This window comes from Caenorhabditis briggsae, assembly GCF_000004555.2.
Source record: "Caenorhabditis briggsae complete genome, chrII, whole genome shotgun sequence".
Classification (NCBI taxonomy): domain Eukaryota; kingdom Metazoa; phylum Nematoda; class Chromadorea; order Rhabditida; family Rhabditidae; genus Caenorhabditis; species Caenorhabditis briggsae.
The window spans coordinates 15164134-15182137 of record NC_013486.2 but is presented as its reverse complement, the minus strand read 5'-3'; the positions used below and the strand labels follow the sequence as shown (position 1 = coordinate 15182137).

The 18004-nt window shown below is 35.7% G+C and overlaps 4 protein-coding genes across 4 annotated transcripts; 3 read left to right on the top strand and 1 right to left on the bottom strand.

Annotated features, from left to right (window-relative positions):
• Positions 1–4027: 4027 nt before the first annotated feature.
• On the top strand, positions 4028–5216 carry CBG17043 (the record flags this gene model as incomplete). Its single annotated transcript, XM_002632032.1, has 6 exons — positions 4028–4090; positions 4141–4641; positions 4731–4781; positions 4839–4889; positions 4930–5037; positions 5208–5216. 6 exons carry the CDS (start codon positions 4028–4030, stop codon positions 5214–5216), a joined length of 783 nt encoding a protein of 260 aa, XP_002632078.1.
• A 3739-nt stretch (positions 5217–8955) lies between these two features.
• CBG25768 lies at positions 8956–9564 on the top strand (the record flags this gene model as incomplete). The annotated part of the gene is made up of 1 exon (XM_045243101.1): positions 8956–9564. One exon carries the CDS (start codon positions 8956–8958, stop codon positions 9562–9564), a length of 609 nt encoding a protein of 202 aa, XP_045099936.1.
• Positions 9565–10657: 1093 nt separating this feature from the next.
• CBG17045 lies at positions 10658–13713 on the bottom strand (the record flags this gene model as incomplete). The annotated part of the gene is made up of 5 exons (XM_002632033.1): positions 10658–10937; positions 11941–12102; positions 12169–12505; positions 13427–13547; positions 13597–13713. 5 exons carry the CDS (start codon positions 13711–13713, stop codon positions 10658–10660), a joined length of 1017 nt encoding a protein of 338 aa, XP_002632079.1.
• Positions 13714–15140: 1427 nt separating this feature from the next.
• CBG17046 lies at positions 15141–17859 on the top strand (the record flags this gene model as incomplete). The annotated part of the gene is made up of 3 exons (XM_045243100.1): positions 15141–15440; positions 15554–15871; positions 17587–17859. 3 exons carry the CDS (start codon positions 15141–15143, stop codon positions 17857–17859), a joined length of 891 nt encoding a protein of 296 aa, XP_045096108.1.
• Between the last annotated feature and the right edge of the window lie 145 nt (positions 17860–18004).

Sequence of the window (18004 nt, the reverse complement as noted above, 5' to 3'; positions counted from 1 at the left end):
TCTGAATTTCCGAATATCCGAATTTTAGAATTTCTGAATTTCTGAATTCCTGAATTTCTGAATTTCTGAATTTCTGAATTTCTGAATTTCTGAATTTCTGAATTTCTGAATTTCTGAATTTCTGAATTTCCGAATTTCTGAATTTCTGAATTTCTGAATTTCTGAATTTCTGAATTTTCTAATTTTCGAATTTCTGAATTTCTGAATTTCTGAATTTCTGAATTTCTGAATTTCTGAATTTCTGAATTTCTGAATTTCTGAATTTCTGAATTTCTGAATTTCTGAATTTCTGAATTTCTGAATTTCTGAATTTCTGAATTTCTGAATTTCTGAATTTCTGAATTTCTGAATTTCTGAATTTCTGAATTTCTGAATTTCTGAATTTCTGAATTTCTGAATTTCTGAATTTCTGAATTTCTGAATTTCTGAATTTCTGAATTTCTGAATTTCTGAATTTCTGAATTTTCGAATTTCTGAATTTCCGAATATCCGAATTTTAGAATTTCTGAATTTCTGAATTTCTGAATTTCTGAATTTCTGATGTTTCGAATTTCTGAATTTTCGAATTTCTTAATTTTCGAATTTCTGAATTTCTGAATTTCTGAATTTCTGAATTTCTGAATTTCTGAATTTCTGAATTTCTGAATTTTCGAATTTCTGAATTTCCGAATATCCGAATTTTAGAATTTCTGAATTTCTGAATTTCTGAATTTCTGAATTTCTGAATTTCTGAATTTCTGAATTTCTGAATTTCGGAATTTCTGAATTTCTGAATTTCTGAATTTCTGAATTTCTGAATTTCTGAATTTCCGAATTTCTGAATTTTTGAATTTCTGAATTTCTGAATTTCTGAATTTCTGAATTTTTGAATTTCTGAATTTCTGAAGTTTCGAATTTCTGAATTTTCGAATTTCTTAATTTTCGCATTTCTGAATTTCTGAATTTCTGAATTTCTGAATTTCTGAATTTCTGAATTTCTGAATTTCTGAATTTCTGGATTTCTCAATTTCTGAATTTCTCAATTTCTGAATTTCTTAATTTCTGAATTTTTGATTCTAGGATTTTGAAATTCAGGAAGACCAACACAAATAAATCTCCAAAATAGGGTTGGGGTGTCAGGATTAAGTGTCATTTTCCTAAAAGATTTTAGGAGAGAAAAAAGGGAAAAATGACGAAAAGGAGGGTGTTTGGAGTCACTAGTTTATAGTCTAAAACAAAATAGAAAAGAGTAAGAGACGCAGAGAAAAAAGAGAGAAAAACATGATGCGACTTTTTTGATGACTTTCCAACACATATTTTACCCAAAGTACCAATGTAGGTCGGTCAAAACGATTGGAAAATGATATTTTTGAATTTCCTATCAAATTTTTGATATTTTGCACCCCACATTGACTATATTTGGTTAAGTTTGATTTTCGACCGCGGTCGAGCGGTCGAAAACGAAAGTTGACCAAATATAGTCGATATTGGGCTCAAATTGTTGGAAATCTGATGAAAAACTCAAAAATGATAATTTAAATCAGTTTGGATCATCTCTGGAGAAAATTTGAAAGTTTTTTGAATTTCGGATTTTGGCGCCAGAAATCATAAATGATCATATTGGGCCCGAATCGGGTTCAAAGTAGGGGAAAGCGTTATTTTTGAATTTTTCATCAAATTTCTGACATTTTGCACCCCATCTTGGCTATATTTGGACTAGTTTGGTTTTCGACCAGATGACGGCGGTCGACACGGTCGAAAATGAAAATTGGCCAAAACCGGTCGAAATGAAGCTTAAAACGTCGGGAATTTCGTGATGAACTCCAAAATAACGTTTTCAGACAGTTTGATCACTTTTTTGAGAAAAATGATGAAATTTTCCAGAAGTCAGGTAGTTCAAAAATCCAATTTTCTGTTTTTTCCTCAGTTTCAAAATTTCAGAAACTCAAATTTTTTAAAGTATCTAGTACTTTGATTTTCTAAATTTCAGGAATTGCTGTGTTTTTTGGAAATTCAAGGATATCTGAAATTCCCAATTTTTTGATTTTCAAGTCATAATTTCCGAAAAATCCAAATTTTTCGAATTTTTCGTCTCTTTTCCCCCTTTCTTTCTCTTTTTTCTTCTTCCAAAAAGTCAGAAAAAAGAAGAAGAAGAAGAAGAAAAAGAGAAGGAAAAAAGAGGTATATTTCATGTATGTACTAATTTGACTATGGAGAAGAAGAAGAAGAAGAAGGAGAGAGTGAGTGAGTGTGAGAGACGCAGAGAAATCCCAAGGAAAAAGAGAAAAAGAGAGAAAAAGAGCACAAGACAAAAGAGACGCTCTGTGCATTTTTCGAAAGAAGAAGAAGATGAAAAAGGAATGGAAAAAATCGAATACTCGCCTCCTTAATTATGTGCTCGGTGAGCACATAAAGAGCATTCGACTTTCTTTTTCAATCCCACTTTCCAAGGATTTTCTGCTTTTTTTGGTTCAATTTGGAGTCTTTTTAAAGGATTTTAGAAATTGGTTTGACTCAAATTTTTCAAAAAACTAGAAAAAAAAACGATTTTATTTTAATTAAGTTTGGAACATTTTTGGAAGATTTTAGACCATATGGTTTTTTTGCCTAATTTTTGAGGTTCTTAGATTTTTAGAGATTCCTCTTTTTTTTTGAATTTTAGATTCTGTCATTTTGAGCCCCGTATTGACCACACTCGGACTAGTTTGATTTTCGACCAAACCCGGCGGTCGAAGCGGTCGAAAATTAAAATTTACCAAACATTGTCGAAATGGGGCTCAAAACGTTCAGATTTTCATGATAAACGCAAAAAAAATAGTTTCATGCAGTTTGAGCATTTTTTGAGAAAATTTTATTAATTTTCAAATTCTCGTTTTTTTTAAATCACAAATGCCTAAATTCAGCTTGAATCAAATTTAAATTAGCGGAAAACGTTATTTTTGAAGTCTTCATCAAATTTCTAACATTTTGAGCCATATTGACCATAATTGGACTAGTTTGGTTTTCGACCAAACCCGGCGGTCGAAACGGTCGAAACTGAAAGTTTACCTAGTATGGTCGATATGGGGCTAGAAATTTTCTGATGATTTCTAAAATATAGTTTCAGACAGTTTGATCATTTTTTGAGAAAAAAATGAGGTTTTTTGAAATTGGGATTTTGGCGCCAAAATCATAAATTCCCAAATTCATACCGAGTATTAATTAGCGGAAAACGTTATTTTTCAACTTTTCATCAAATTTCTGACATTTTGAGCCCCATATTGACCATAATTAGAATAGTTTGATTTTCGACCACACGGCGGCGGTCGAAACGGTCGAAAATGAAAGTTGACCAATTATGGTCGATATGGGGCTCAAATCGTTGGGAATTTCATGATGAATCCAAAAAAAAGTAGTTTCAGGCAGTTTTACATAATTTTAGAAATTTTGAACTTTTTTAGGATTTTGAATTTTTGGCGTCAAAAACTATAAATGACCAAAAGCAGCTCACAGTGGGTTTAAAGTTTTTTTTTGGATTTTGGAATTTTTTTTGGGATTCTTGGAATTTATAAGAAGAGTTCCGAAATTTTAAAAATTCAGTATTTCTCTTTTTTGATTGACTTTGGAGCTTTTTAAGAACGTTTTGGAATTTTCGGATATTCTAAAAATCGAATATTTCAAAAATCCAAAAAATGCCTAAAAATTTCAAAAATCAGAAATCCTTAACTTTGAAAAATCTTGAATTTCTGAAATTCGGAAACTTTTAAATTCTGGAATTCGGAAATTCCGAGATTCTGGAACTCTGGAGCTTTGAAAATCTGAAATTCTAAATCTCTAAAATTCTAACATTCTAAAAAAATCGGAAATTCCAAAAATTCAGAAAAACGGATATTTTTTAAAATCCCAAAATTCCTAGAAACTCGGAAATTCGGAAAATCACATGCAGTAATTCCAAGATTTCTAGAAAGTTCTTTTTTGTTTGCAAATTTTCAGTATTTCTGGAAATTTCGAAAATTTCTAAAAATCTTTTTTTTTTCAGATCTCCAAAAATCTGAAATTCCAAATTCAGATGCCAAAAGACGAAACTGAGGAAGAAGATCTTTTCCGTACCATGAAAGTCAAAAAAATTGAGGTAATGTTTTCAATTGATTTTTTTCAAACTCAAAATTTTCGAGTTTTCAGAAAAAACAGAAAACTCCAGAGCCACCAGCACCACCAGTTAAAAAGCAACATGTCCCATTTTATAAATGTTCATACTGTAATTACAAAACCGACGATCAGAAAAGGTTGAAAAGGCATACGGTAGGTCCGGAATATTTTTCCCTGGTGGTCCCTGGGTCCCTGGGTCCATGGGTCCCTGGGTCCCTGGGTCCATGGGTCCCTGGGTCCCTGGGTCCCTGGGTCCCTGGGTCCCTGGGTCCCTGGGTCCCTGGGTCCCTGGGTCCCTGGGTCCCTGGGTCCCTGGGTCCCTGGGTCCCTGGGTCCCTGGGTCCCTGGGTCCCTGGGTCCCTGGGTCCCTGGGTCCCTGGGTCCCTGGGTCCCTGGGTCCCTGTGGTCATGTTTTTTGCTCAGATTGCTCATCAAAAACCGGGGCAGATAATGCCAGAATGTGATGTTTGCCATGCTCGATTTAGCCATAAGTTTGGCCTAAAACGTCATCAGATGAGCAATTGCAAGTTTGAGGTGAGTTTTGGAAATTTGGAAAAACAATTTTTGGAAAATATTTATTTTTTTTTCAAATTTCAGAAAATTTTAATTTATTGAAGTTTCAGAGTTTCGGATGCTTCAGTTCGTCTTCAGAAGCTCCAGCAAGCCCTATGGAGGTAATTGTGTGATTTTTGGGAAAAAAAAGAATGTTTTTATGATGTTGAGACTTTCAGATTCCAGAAATATCTGCTTCTCCAGAGCCCCCGATGGATTTTGAGATCGAGGTATTAAAACAAAAATTTTTCACAAAATTGCAAACTTCAGGCTTTCGAAGATTCTGAAAAATCTGAAAATACTGATAAATGTCCAGAAGTGGAATTCAAAAGCTTTGAAATATCAGAAAATTTAAGGATGAGCAATCAAGAAGTCTGGGTGAGAAACAAATTATGAAATTCCAAAACTTTCAAAAACTTTAAAATTCAGAATTCAGAAATTCAGAAATTCAGAAATTCAAAAATTCAGAAATTCAGAAATTCAGAAATTCAGAAATTCAGAAATTCAGAAATTCAGAAATTCAGAAATTCAAAAATTCATAAATTCAGAAATTCTGAAATTCAGAAATTCAGAAATTCAGAAATTCAGAAATTCAGAAATTCAGAAATTCAGAAAATCCGGAATTAAAAATATTCCCAAAATTCCAAAAAACAAAAAATTCAAAAAATCTGAAATTTTCAGCCATGCCTCGACTGCCAAATTTCCTACACCGATGAGACAATTTTCGTGCTCCACCGCCTATTTCACACCAAAAATGCTCCATTTCAATGCTCAATTTGCTCTGAAAACTGCGAAAATGCCTATTTTTTCATGAAACATGTCAACGAATCCTGCCATTCAAGTCCCGGAAATTCTAGAAATTTCTGAATTCAAAATTACTTTCTTTTTTATATTTCGCGGTCATTTTTGAGCCAAAAACCGTTGTTTTCCCCCAAAATCTCTTGATTTTCTTAAATAAATGATTCTCAAACTTGGGCAAGTTTGAGGCAAACTCAATTTTTCAAAATTTTCCATTTTTAGGCTGAAATTCGGCCTGAAAAAGTCTGAAAATCAAAATTGTCAGAAATATGTCGTGTTTGGGCTCATTCCAAAGCTCTCAATGCAACAATCTCAGTTTCGTAAATTTCAAATTATAAAAGTTGATATTTGATGAGTGACAGTACCCCACCCTTTCTGAACATTTCAATTTTCTCAAAGTACGCCGTGTTTATAGTCATTTTGAAGCATTTTTCATCGGGAATTCCAATTTATATGTTAGAAATCATAATTTGATAATTTTACACATCTAAAACTTCAAAATGAGCCCAAACATGACCGATTTCGGGAAATTTTGAGTCTTGGGCTAAAATGGGCAAAAATGGGCAAAAATAGGCAAAACAGACATAACTTGTCCAAATTTTGAACAAATTCAATTTTTCTAAAAGTTCTGAATTAGGCACTTTTAGAGCTTCAAAATGAGCCTAAATACGTTATATTTCAAAAATTCCAGATTTTCAGCCAAATTCGGCCTGAAAAAGTCTGAAAATCACTATTGCCAGAAATATGTCGTGCCTGGGCTCATTTCAAAGCTCTCAACGCAACAATCTCAGTTTCGTTAAATTCAAATTCTAAAAGTTGATGATTGATAAGTTACAGTACCCCGCCCCTTGCTGAACATTCCAATTTTCTCAAAGTACGCCGTTTTTATAGTCATTTTGAAGCATTTTTCATCGGGAATTCCAATTTATATGTTAGAAATCATAATTTGCTAATTCTACACATCTAAAGCTTCAAAATGAGCCTAAACATGACCCATTTCTGAAAAATAAGATTTTTTGGATTTTTTAAAAAATTTTGGCGCCAAAAATCCAAAAAACCAAATTTCGGCAAATAAGTCGTGCTAGGGCTCATTCTGAAACTCAAAACGTCTCAAAATCAAACATGCTGTCAAAAATAACACAAAAAACTCCAAATTCTGAAAATTCAGATTTTCGGGGATTTTCGAAATTTTTGGGGCCACATATCTCAAATTTTCAGATTCTACCGAATTGGATCGTGTTTGGGCTCATTTTGAAGCTCTCCACGCAACAAATTGTGTTTCCTAAACTTCAAATCTCACAAATCGATATTTGAGGAGTTACAGTAGCCCGCCCCCTCTGAAAATTTCAATGTTCCAAACTAGGCCGTGTTTATAGTCATTTTGGACAGTTTTTTTTTCTCAAGGATTACTGTATTTATTTTACACAGTGGGAAATTTCAGAAAAGTCCTCTTTTTCCCAAAAGGAACCAAAAATGACCCTAATCCTCTTCATTGGGGGTCCACCACTAGCCAACGTCTTTGTTGTTTGCTGTTTGCTGTTTTAGGACCCCTGATCCAAGAGAATAAAAACTAATTGTATTCGAATTGTATACCATTTTGTAGCTCTTTTTAGATTCTACATTTTAGTTTTTAACTCGGCTCAAAATTCCAATTTTGAGCAAAGTTATGGGCCATGCAGTTTTTGACCCCAAGAAACCTAAGCTGGACGATTTTTCCATACTTTTTTAATCACCTAGACCTAAAAAACCATGAGTACAGTATGATTGAGTTGTATGTCATGTTGTAGCCCTTTTCAAGTACTGTATCTTTCTGTTTGGTTCAATTTGAAATATTGATTTTGAGCAGAGTTATGAGCCTTGAAACATCCTAATGCCTAATCTATCATTGTAGGACTCAAAGGAAATGAGAGAGGTCCGGCAGATGCTAGACTCCAATCTCACCTTAATTACACATTGCTCAGCCGATTAGAATCTGAGAAATGAGAGAGAGAGAGAGAGAGAGAGAGAGAGAGAGAGAGAGAGAGAGACGCAGACAAATGAGGGGGGGGGTTGATGGACCATTAGCACCTGTCCTTGGCCCTCTGTTTTGGTCCATATTACGCGCACCACACACATTTTCTGGTCCACTCTGCTATTCCTTTGCGATCGATTTCAATGGATTTTTGACGGAAATTCTGGATTTTAGTGAGTTTTTTTTCCTAATTTTGAAAATATCCTTAGAAATTAGCAACCATCTGAATTGCTAGACAAGTTTTCATGGAATTTTTGAATTTTCGAACTTCAAAATGGTAATTTTCAAGTTTAACACATCATGAGCTTCAAAATGAGCCTAAACATGACCCATTTTGGAAAATCTAGAGTTTTGGGCTAAAATGGGCAAAAATGCGCAAAAATAGGAAAAATAGACATAACTTGTCCAAATTTTGAACAAATTCAATTTTTCTGAAAGTTCTGAATTTGGCACTTTTATAGGCTTCAAAATGAGCCTAAACACGTTATATTTCAAAAATTCCAGATTTTCAGCCAAATTCGGCCTGAAAAAGTCTGAAAATCAAAATTGTCAGAAATATGTCGTGTTTGGGCTCATTCCAAAGCTCTCAATGCAACAATCTCAGTTTCGTAAATTTCAAATTATAAAAGTTGATATTTGATGAGTGACAGTACCCCACCCTTTCTGAACATTTCAATTTTCTCAAAGTACGCCGTGTTTATAGTCATTTTGAAGCATTTTTCATCGGGAATTCCAATTTATATGTTAGAAATCATAATTTGATAATTTTACACATCTAAAACTTCAAAATGAGCCCAAACATGACCGATTTCGGGAAATTTTGAGTCTTGGGCTAAAATGGGCAAAAATGGGCAAAAATAGGCAAAACAGACATAACTTGTCCAAATTTTGAACAAATTCAATTTTTCTAAAAGTTCTGAATTAGGCACTTTTAGAGCTTCAAAATGAGCCTAAATACGTTATATTTCAAAAATTCCAGATTTTCAGCCAAATTCGGCCTGAAAAAGTCTGAAAATCACTATTGCCAGAAATATGTCGTGCCTGGGCTCATTTCAAAGCTCTCAACGCAACAATCTCAGTTTCGTTAAATTCAAATTCTAAAAGTTGATGATTGATAAGTTACAGTACCCCGCCCCTTGCTGAACATTCCAATTTTCTCAAAGTACGCCGTTTTTATAGTCATTTTGAAGCATTTTTCATCGGGAATTTCAATTTATATGTTAGAAATTATAATTTTTGAATTCTAAACATCTAGAGCTTCAAAATGAGCCTGAACATGATTCATTTTTGTGAATTTCGATTTTTTGGATTTTCAAAATTATTGGCGACAAAAAATTCGAAAAAAACCAAATTTCACCAAGCTCAGAACGTTTTGAATCTGAAAAAATTTCAGACATTTCTGATGAGGTTTTCTCCAGGCTTTTCAGAAATCAAATTTCAGAAAATTTATTTTTTCAATTTTTCTTTTTTTCAGATTTCCCCAAAAAATGTCAGCAACCTCCGACAACGACTTGATGCTCCTGGAAAGGACTCTGGAAGTTTTCGAAAATGTCGCCAAGAATTCTGAAAAACTCGAAAATCCAGAAAGTCTGAAATTGGCTGAAAAACAGGCGGGAGATTTTGAAAATGCCGCCCGGATCATTCAACAGTGTCAAATCGATATCGATCGAGCGATTGATCGGGATCAGCATAAGAAATCAAAAATGGTTGTGGACCGAATTTTTGAAATCGTTCGGCGCCTTTATCAAATTTTCAAAAATCTGGCAAAAATCGAGAATCAATCGGATCCGATGGATTTCCAATATGGGAAAGATCGAGGAGAGAAAGGCGAGAATCTGGCTCAATGTGTTGCAAGTGCGCTCCGTTGGTACGCGAATGGATGCGAGAGGAAATTGGCGGAAAATAGTTCTGGAAATTCTGAAAATTCGAAAAAATCCAAACTTCAAAAACAAGCGTCGGAAGATTGGGATTTGCCGAGGGTTCCTGTGATAAAGGCGCCGGAAATTGGAGAGGAGGAGATTCAGAGACAATATGAGCAATCCACGTGGGCAGCGAATGTCAAGAAGATTCAGGAACTTTTTGCGATGAAGAAATGATCGGCTTTGCCCCTTTTTGTCCTTTTTTTCAATAAAGTTGAATTTTTAAGCTTTAAAAACATCAACAATGTTCTAAAACCCCAAAAAATAGCATTTTCCAAAAAAGTGTCCATATGGTCTAGTGGGATTTTTCATGAAATCTACGGATCTGAAGGTCGCGGGTTCGAATCCCATGGGTGGAAAATTCTTTTGTTTTTTGTGTGGAGATAGAAAATGATCTTAGGAAGTCTAGAACTTTCGATTTTTCTGGAAAATTTTGTTTTTCGGGCTGAAAAATTCAAAAAACATAAAAAAAACATAATTTTCAGAAATGTGTTTTTAAGGTGAAAATTTGAGGTTTTATCCTCTGAAAACATCAAAAATGCGCTTGAAACCCTATGAAAGCCCTTGAGAACCACTGAAAATCAGTTTTTTGCGCATTTTTCAAAAAAGTGTCCAGATGGCCGAGTGGTATTTTTTAAGAAATCTACGGATCTGAAGGCCGCGGGTTCGAACCCCACCGGTGGCAATTTATTTTTGTTTTTTGTGTGGACCTAGAAAGTGAAATAAGAAAGCCTGGAATTTTTGGTTTTTCTGGAAAATCTGAAAATTTTCATTTTTCTCTTATTTTTTGAAATTTTCAGCCAAAATTTTTCAGAATTTTCAAAAATATCAGAGTTTCCAGGGTTACATCATCGTTTTCGTGGTCCACACACAAAACAAAAAAGTGGTCGTCGGTGGGATTCGAACCCGCGACCTTCAGACTGGTGGATTTCATGGAAAATCCCACTTGGCCATCTGGACACTTCTTTGAAATATGCTTTAAAAATTGATTTTTAGGGGTACCTATGGGGTTTTAGATGATTTTTTAATCATTTTTAACCGTATTTTCAATTTTGAAGGTAATTTTTTATTATAAAGCCTAGAATCTTCGATTTTTCTAGAAAGTCTGAAAACTTTAGCGCCAAAAAATTGAAAAAAAAAACTTTAAATCATAAGTCCACTTTTGAAAAAAATAGTTGAAAATTCAAAAAAAAATTTAACTTCTGAAAAAATGCCAATTCTTTATTTAACAAGTTTTAGAAAATCTTAAAACTTCCAAAAAATCCCAAAATCACATTCTCGAATTCTCCCACTGCATCTCACTTCCATTCTTCTCCACCTGTCTTCTAATAACCAAATCATCCACGATTTTGCGGTCGTAGACCGCGCCGACCGCCGCGGCCAAATCAATTAGTCCACGTGTCCAATTATACTTAATTGAGTATTCTGAAGCACGATAATCCTGGGGAAATGTGTGATGAAAATTGTGTCCGCCCTCTCCAACGGCCACAATTGTGGTCAAAACGTTCTCCACGGACGATATGGAATGGGCGTACGGTTTCCAGCCGATGCTGAAATTTTTCACCAACTTTTCCGCTTTCAAAAATACCAAAAATGAGTCTAAACTCGTCTTGAATTGCTATTTAAGCAGATATTACTAGAAAATGCATCTAACAGGTCCATAACCTTGTTTAAAACTCATTTTTAGGCTTTAAAACTTTTAAAAATGCTTTAAAACCCCGGAAAATAGCCTAAAAACTCCTTTTTAGAGCAAATTTCAAAAAAGTGTCAAGATGGCCGAGTGGGATTTTTCATAAAATCTACGGATCTGAAGGTTACAGGTTCGAATCCCACCCGTGCCATTTTTTTTTGTTTTTTGTGAGAACCTCGAAGATGATAACGAAAAATCAATAAGTTCAGATTTTCTGGAAATTCTGAAAATTTTGGCGCCAAAAAAGATTTTTTCAGAAATTTCGAAATTTTCAGGCAAAAAGTCCTAGATTTCTCAAAAAATCTACATTTCCAGGGTTCTATCACCTTTTTCAAGGTCCACACACAAAACAAAAAAAAAATTGCCTCTGTGGGATTTGAACCTGCGACCTTCAGATTGGTAAATTTTATCAAAAATCCCACTTGGCCACCTGGACACTTTTTTTGAAAAATGCTCAAAAAGCGATTTTTCAAGAGTTCTAGGGGTTTTCATAGTCTTTTAAGCGCATTTTTGATATTTCCAGAGCATGAAATCTTAAATTTCCACTCAAAAATTTCGAAAATAATCGATTTTAGCAAGATTTCGGTTTTGGAGGTTTTTCAGACAAAATATCGAAAATTTCCAGAAAAATCGAACATTCTGAACTTCCTATTATCATTTCCTAGTTTCTCACAGAAAACAAAAAAATTTGCCACTGGTGGGATTCGAACCTGCGACCTATTTTACAGAGTTCATGAAAAATCCCACTTGACCATCTGGACACTTTTTTTGAAGCATGCTCAAAAATTGATTTTTAGGATTTTTAAGGGGTTTTCAGAGCCCACTTTTGAGTTTTCAAGATAATTAAGAACCAATTAACTCACTAATGAGCAGCACTGTTGATGCACCATGTCGCATGGAGGGTGAAACAGTAACGGAAGGTGGCGGCAGTGTAAAAAGCGATGAAAACGGTCTCATTCCAAAAGAATACAGGGATTACTGTAGGTAGAATGAAACAGAAGAGGAGGACAAGAGGAATGTAGTTTCTGTAAAAATTGGAATTTCGATATTTTTAAAAAAATAGGGGGGGGGGGGGGGGGGCTAAGCCAAACCTTCTCTGGAAATCCAACACGGGATCCTCTTCCAAATCGCTCATATCCAATTTCACTCCCATTATTTTGACCTGTGGATGTTTTCGAACCAATAACCACCCCATATGGGCGAAAAAGATCCCTCTTCTGGTATTATGTGGGTCCGCATCCGTATCCGTCCATTTATGATGGCACCTATGATCTCGGGCCCACTCGATGACGTCATTTTGAAGAGCAATGTTGTTACAAATCATCAAGAAGATTCTCATGAGTACTGTAGCTTTGTAGGACTTGTGAGACCACAGACGATGAGCACCGGCGGTGATTCCAAAACCGCCAAATACGTAGAGAAGGAATACTGTAAAAATTGAAATTTGATAAGTTTCGAAAAGCGTTCATCGGATCAGGAAATGATGTCTCATTTCAGTTTTTTCACGAAATTTCCGTCATTTTGAGCCCCATATTGACCATATTCGGACAATTTTTGTTTTCGACCGCGGTCGGAGCGGTCGGTAATGGAAATTAGTTAAAAACAGCGAAATCATTAATTTTTAGGATTTAAAATTAGTTTTTTAGACTTTTCATTAAATTTCCAAAGTTTTGAGCTTCAACACAACTCATTTCGGATCATTTTGAGTTTTCGACCACTTTGGCGGTCGAAGTGGCCGAAAATTGAAACTAACCAAAACGAGTCAATATTGGGTCAATATAAACGAGTCAATATCAAAATGACGGAAATTATCTTGCAAAAACAAGCATCGCAGTCAATATTTTAAATTAACCGCTGTTCTTTTCTTTTTTCGCTCATATTTATTTGCGGTCGAAACGGTCGAAAGGTTGAAAATGCCAAAAACTAGCCAAATCATTAATTTTCAAGATTCCAAACGTGTAGTTTTGAAATTTTTATAAAAGTTCTGACATTTTGAGCATCATATTGACCACATTTTATGAGCCCAAACTCTACCTATTTCAGTCACCTTTCACTTTCGACCGCGGTCGAAAACGGAATTTGTCCAAAATAGGTCGAGTTTGAGTTCAAAATGTGATTGATTGAATGCAAACTCTAAAACTACGAAACTAAGATCTTAAAAATGAACGGTTCTTCTAGTTTTGGTAAATTTCAAATTTTCGACCATTTAGACCGCGGCCGAAAACCAAAGTTTTCCAAAATAGGTCGAGATTGTCGGAAACTTTCATGAAAATTCTGAAAATCGTAACCGAATTTCATTTTTTCAAAGTGATTTTCTAAAAATCCGAAAATTCGAGAATAAAAACTAACCAAATCCCACAGTAGGCCATTTCGCATTAAAGATGAGCTCATATAGCCCGATGAGTGCTGCAAAATGAAGAGCCACAAACAGTGCAACATTTCTCCACACAATTTCCATTTTGTAGGGAATCTGAAATTTCGAAAAAACTTCAAAAATCCCAAAAACCCCCAAAACTCACTTTTTTACTTTCTTCCAAAATTTCAGAGCATTCCTTGGGGTCCACATCTAAATCCAGGTCCGTGGGACTATTTTTGGCCAATTTCTGGCCAAAACTTGTCCTAGTTTTGACGGTCATTTTTGAAATTACCTGAAGTTGAGATTTTTGAAAAGTTTTTGGAAAAAAAATTTTTTTTTTCGAAAATCAAAACATTCGAATTTTCACAATTTCCATCAATTCATAGATTCTCTTTTTATACATTTTCTAAGCTCTAGTGTTGTGTGTAGTTCTCTTTTTTTCAGAATAAAAATGACCAGCTACACTTCTGATTATATTTGTCACACCATACTTCTTTTGATAAGGAATATACGTAGTCTAGCGGGAGAAACAGACTGAAAAAAGAGATTTTATGAATGGAAATTTGAGATTTCAGGCTTTGAAAACATCAAAAATGCTCAAAAAACCCCCGGAAAATCCTCTATAAACCCCTAAAAATCAGTTTTTGAGCATTTTTCAAGAAAGTGTCCAGATGGCCAAGTGGGATTTTTCATGAAATCTATGGATCTGAAGGTCGCAGGTTCGAACCCCACCGGCGGCAAATTATTTTGTTTTTTGTATGGACTTCGAAAATGATATTACAACGCTGAAAATATAGATATCTTCAAAAAATCTTAAATTTTTTGTCTGAAAATTACAAGAGTTAGGATAAAAATAAAAAGTTTCCGATTTTCCAGAAAAATCGAACATTCTAGACTTCCTACTATAATATTCTAACTCCACACACAAAACCAAAAAAATTGCCACCCATGGGATTCGAACCTGTGACCTTCAGATTCGTAGATTTCATGAAAACTTCCACTTGGCCATCTGAACAATTTTTTGTAAAATGTTTAAAAAATGAGTTTTAAATGGTTTCTAAGGGTTCTAGATAGTTTTAGGATGATTTTTGATGGCCAAAAAGGCAAAAAATGTCTAACAATGTCCAAATTCTTCAAAAATTCTCAGATAATTCCATAGAGGTTACCAAAACATATAGCCATCATGAATAAAAGGCGAGTGAACTGGAAATAGCAACGCCGAACAAATCCAATCCTGGAATCGTAATTTTGAACATTCTATAACTATGTTTTTGTACTTTTTTTTGTATATTATTCTATTTTTGTAATTATTATCCCGACTTTGTTAAATTTGACTTTGTATAATTATCTGTATATGTTTTGTGTTTCTATTTGATGAACTTCAATAAACTTCCAGGAATTTTTTGGTCCCGTTTTCCCATGATCATTCCGGAAACAGTATAATATTTAAGACATGCATAGGGGAAGGTGGCAGCTGGAAGATTACTGTATTTTTTCTGGGAAATAATGATTGACAGTATCCCTGAGGATTTTTAGGCCAGTCATTATACTTACCCTGTACTTGTTACAATAGATTTCTGATTTCTCGTCTCGAGAATTTCTATTTCCGACTGTTTATTCACTTCAAATCTACAATATGTCGACTTTTGCCTGCTAATTCTTCAATGATTCCGCTTACGCGCCACCACCTTAGCTTCTGAGGAAAATATGTTGAAGCCAACCAACTTCCAATCTCGGATGCGTCGGCATTACCAATCTGGCAAAGTCTGTCAAATGGGTCCAAGATGCGGTTTCGCCCACGGAGAGCACGAATTGATGTCCAAGAACAAGCCCGCTGAAAAGAGAAAGACGCGTATTTGCGTGTCATTCACACCAGGAGGTTCCGGATACTGTAAAGATGGCCTGAGCTGCGACTTCCTTCATCCAACGGACGGACATCTCTTCAACACGGCAGTGCAATTTCAAATTGAAAAGGAGCAGTTCAACTTCACAATCCAGACAATCCATGTAAGTTTTGAACTTTATATTTTCTTCTTCCTCGGGTGTCCTTTCTTGGCGGGCATCTTGGCGGGCAAGCCATCTTAAATTTATACAAAAATCTAAACGTTTTAAGTTTCCAGTCCAAACGCCGCTTCTGCAGCACACAAGAGGAGTCGGACGGCCTGGAGGACGTTATCAATCAGATTGTACGTCTGTGGAACCAAAAATGGCCAGAGGGACCATTCTATTTCGATCTACATGCAATGACCACCAAAGGAGCCGAGAAGTATGTGGAGGACACCGTCGTCTGCATGAAGGTCAACAATCAGAAGGCGTGCTGGCTGGAAACCGGCAGAGGGAACCATTCGACATTTGGATTTGCAGCCATCAGGACACTTCTGCTAGCCAAGTACCAAGGAAGGCAAATTGAATCCTGGAATTGTAATTCTGAACATTCTGTAATTATTTTTTTGTATTTTTCTTTGTATAATTTGTATACTTTGTATAATTTCTGTAATTCTATTTATTCATTATTATTATTATTATTATTATTGATTTTGTAATTTGAAAAAAAATACATAATTAAAATTTAAATCAACTGTATTCTGTTCCGGCACAACAGGTGGTGAGCCCTGTGTCGGAGACAGAAATACAAGGCTAGGAACATTAATTATTCAACAACTGATTAATTACAGAGTGAGGAATCTGATTTAGGATCTTTAAAGCTTCTGTATTTGGGGAGTTTGCCGAGAGACGACTACCAGCGACAAGGGTTTCCATTGATTTGGAGAAGAGAGGTGTGCACCATTTGTACCATCGGTCGATTGGCTCATCCGCGAGCATCAGCAGTTGGGATCCGGCATCAGTGTATCCAATGATTGGAGATCCTTGGTAGAAGTCTCAGATTCTGCTTCCTTTTATAGCATTTCCTCAGCATATCCACGATTATGCTCCAGATCTGATATGGTGATAAGGGAAGTGATCACGCCAAATATGTAGCGTTAAATAGTTGGAGAATTGTGTTTATGACTATTTGTGTCGTTCTAGATGTGCTCTAGTATTGTTGGATTTGAGGTCGTGCAGTAGAATCTCTGCTGCCGCGACATATTCAATCAAAATACGAAATCTTAAAACTCGCAGAAGAAGACATAAGGAATTTTAACAGAAAATATACTTGCAATTTTCCAGAGTTTTCTATTATTCGGTCCTCAAATTTTGTGAACTGACTTGTCCAGAATGACAAAATTCCTCCAACGCCGCGTTAGGTTTGAAAATCCTCTTAAATTGCTGCTACATATAAGTCAAGTTATAAGTAATAAGTGGAGAACAAGGATTGGGTTCTATCTATTGAACTAGTGAACTAATAAAGAACTTGGGAAAATTAACAATTTCGAATTCTATAAAACTATAGTAAATTTTGAGGCAAAAATCACATTTCTAGCCATCTTCAGTGCAAAGAAATGGATGACTGAAGTCCGGTCTTCACTTTCCCATGGTCATTCTGGAAGTAATATACTTACACACATGCATAGGTGAAGGTGGCAGCTGGAAGATTCATTTCTTCAGGGAAACAATGATTGACAGTATCCCGGTGTCTTCTCAGGCCACGCCCACTTTATTGGATGGTCCGTGAAACCGTCATTATATTCTTCCGGTTCTCGTTACAAAAGAATTCGAACTTCTCTTCTCGAGAGTTTCTATATTCGTCTATTTTCAACTTCAAATCTCCAATATGCCGACGGTTTCCTGCCGGTTCTACAATGCGTCCGTTTACGGCGCCACGCCGGCTGCTGAAGACAAGGAAAACGCATCGAAGCCAAGAAACTTCAAGTCTCGCATTTGTCGACATTACCAGTCTGGAAAAGTCTGTCATATGGGTCCAAGATGCGGTTTCGCCCACGGAGAGCACGAATTGACGACGAAATTCAAGGCGGAAGGAAAAAGGAAGACGCGCATTTGTGTTTCATTTGCTCCTGGAGGTGATGGAAATTGTCAAGAAGGAAGCTTCTGCCATTTTCTGCACCCATCGGATGGTCCGTTTTTGTGAGAGCTGCCCAGTACCAAATTGGCACTTCATGTAAGTTTATTTTTATTTATTTTTTGTTTCTGTATGAGTCTAGTCACATATATCCCTTTCAAATCTAGCCAACTCTAATTTTTTCACATTTTTCAGGCGAAAAGACGTTTCTGCACCACTCAGGAGGCGCTGGACAAGCTGGAGAATGGCATCAATGCAATGGTGAGGCAGTGGAACAAGACGTGGCCGAAGGGACCGAACTACTTCGACATGCATTGGATGACAACCCGTGGAGCCCAGGATTATGCTGCTGGAATCATCATTTGGATGCAGAGGACCAACCAGAAGACTGCATACTTGGAGACGGGCCGTGGCAATCACTCCACGTGTGGATTCGCAGCCATTCGGACCCTACTATTGGCCAAGTAACAAGGAGATCAAGGAGTAATGGCTACACCGGACCAATCAAATCCTGGAATCATAATTGTGAATATTCTGTTACTATTTTCGTATTTTTTGTATAATTGCCGTAAAACCTCTAATAGAACGACACCCGGATCGTCCACTTTGAGCC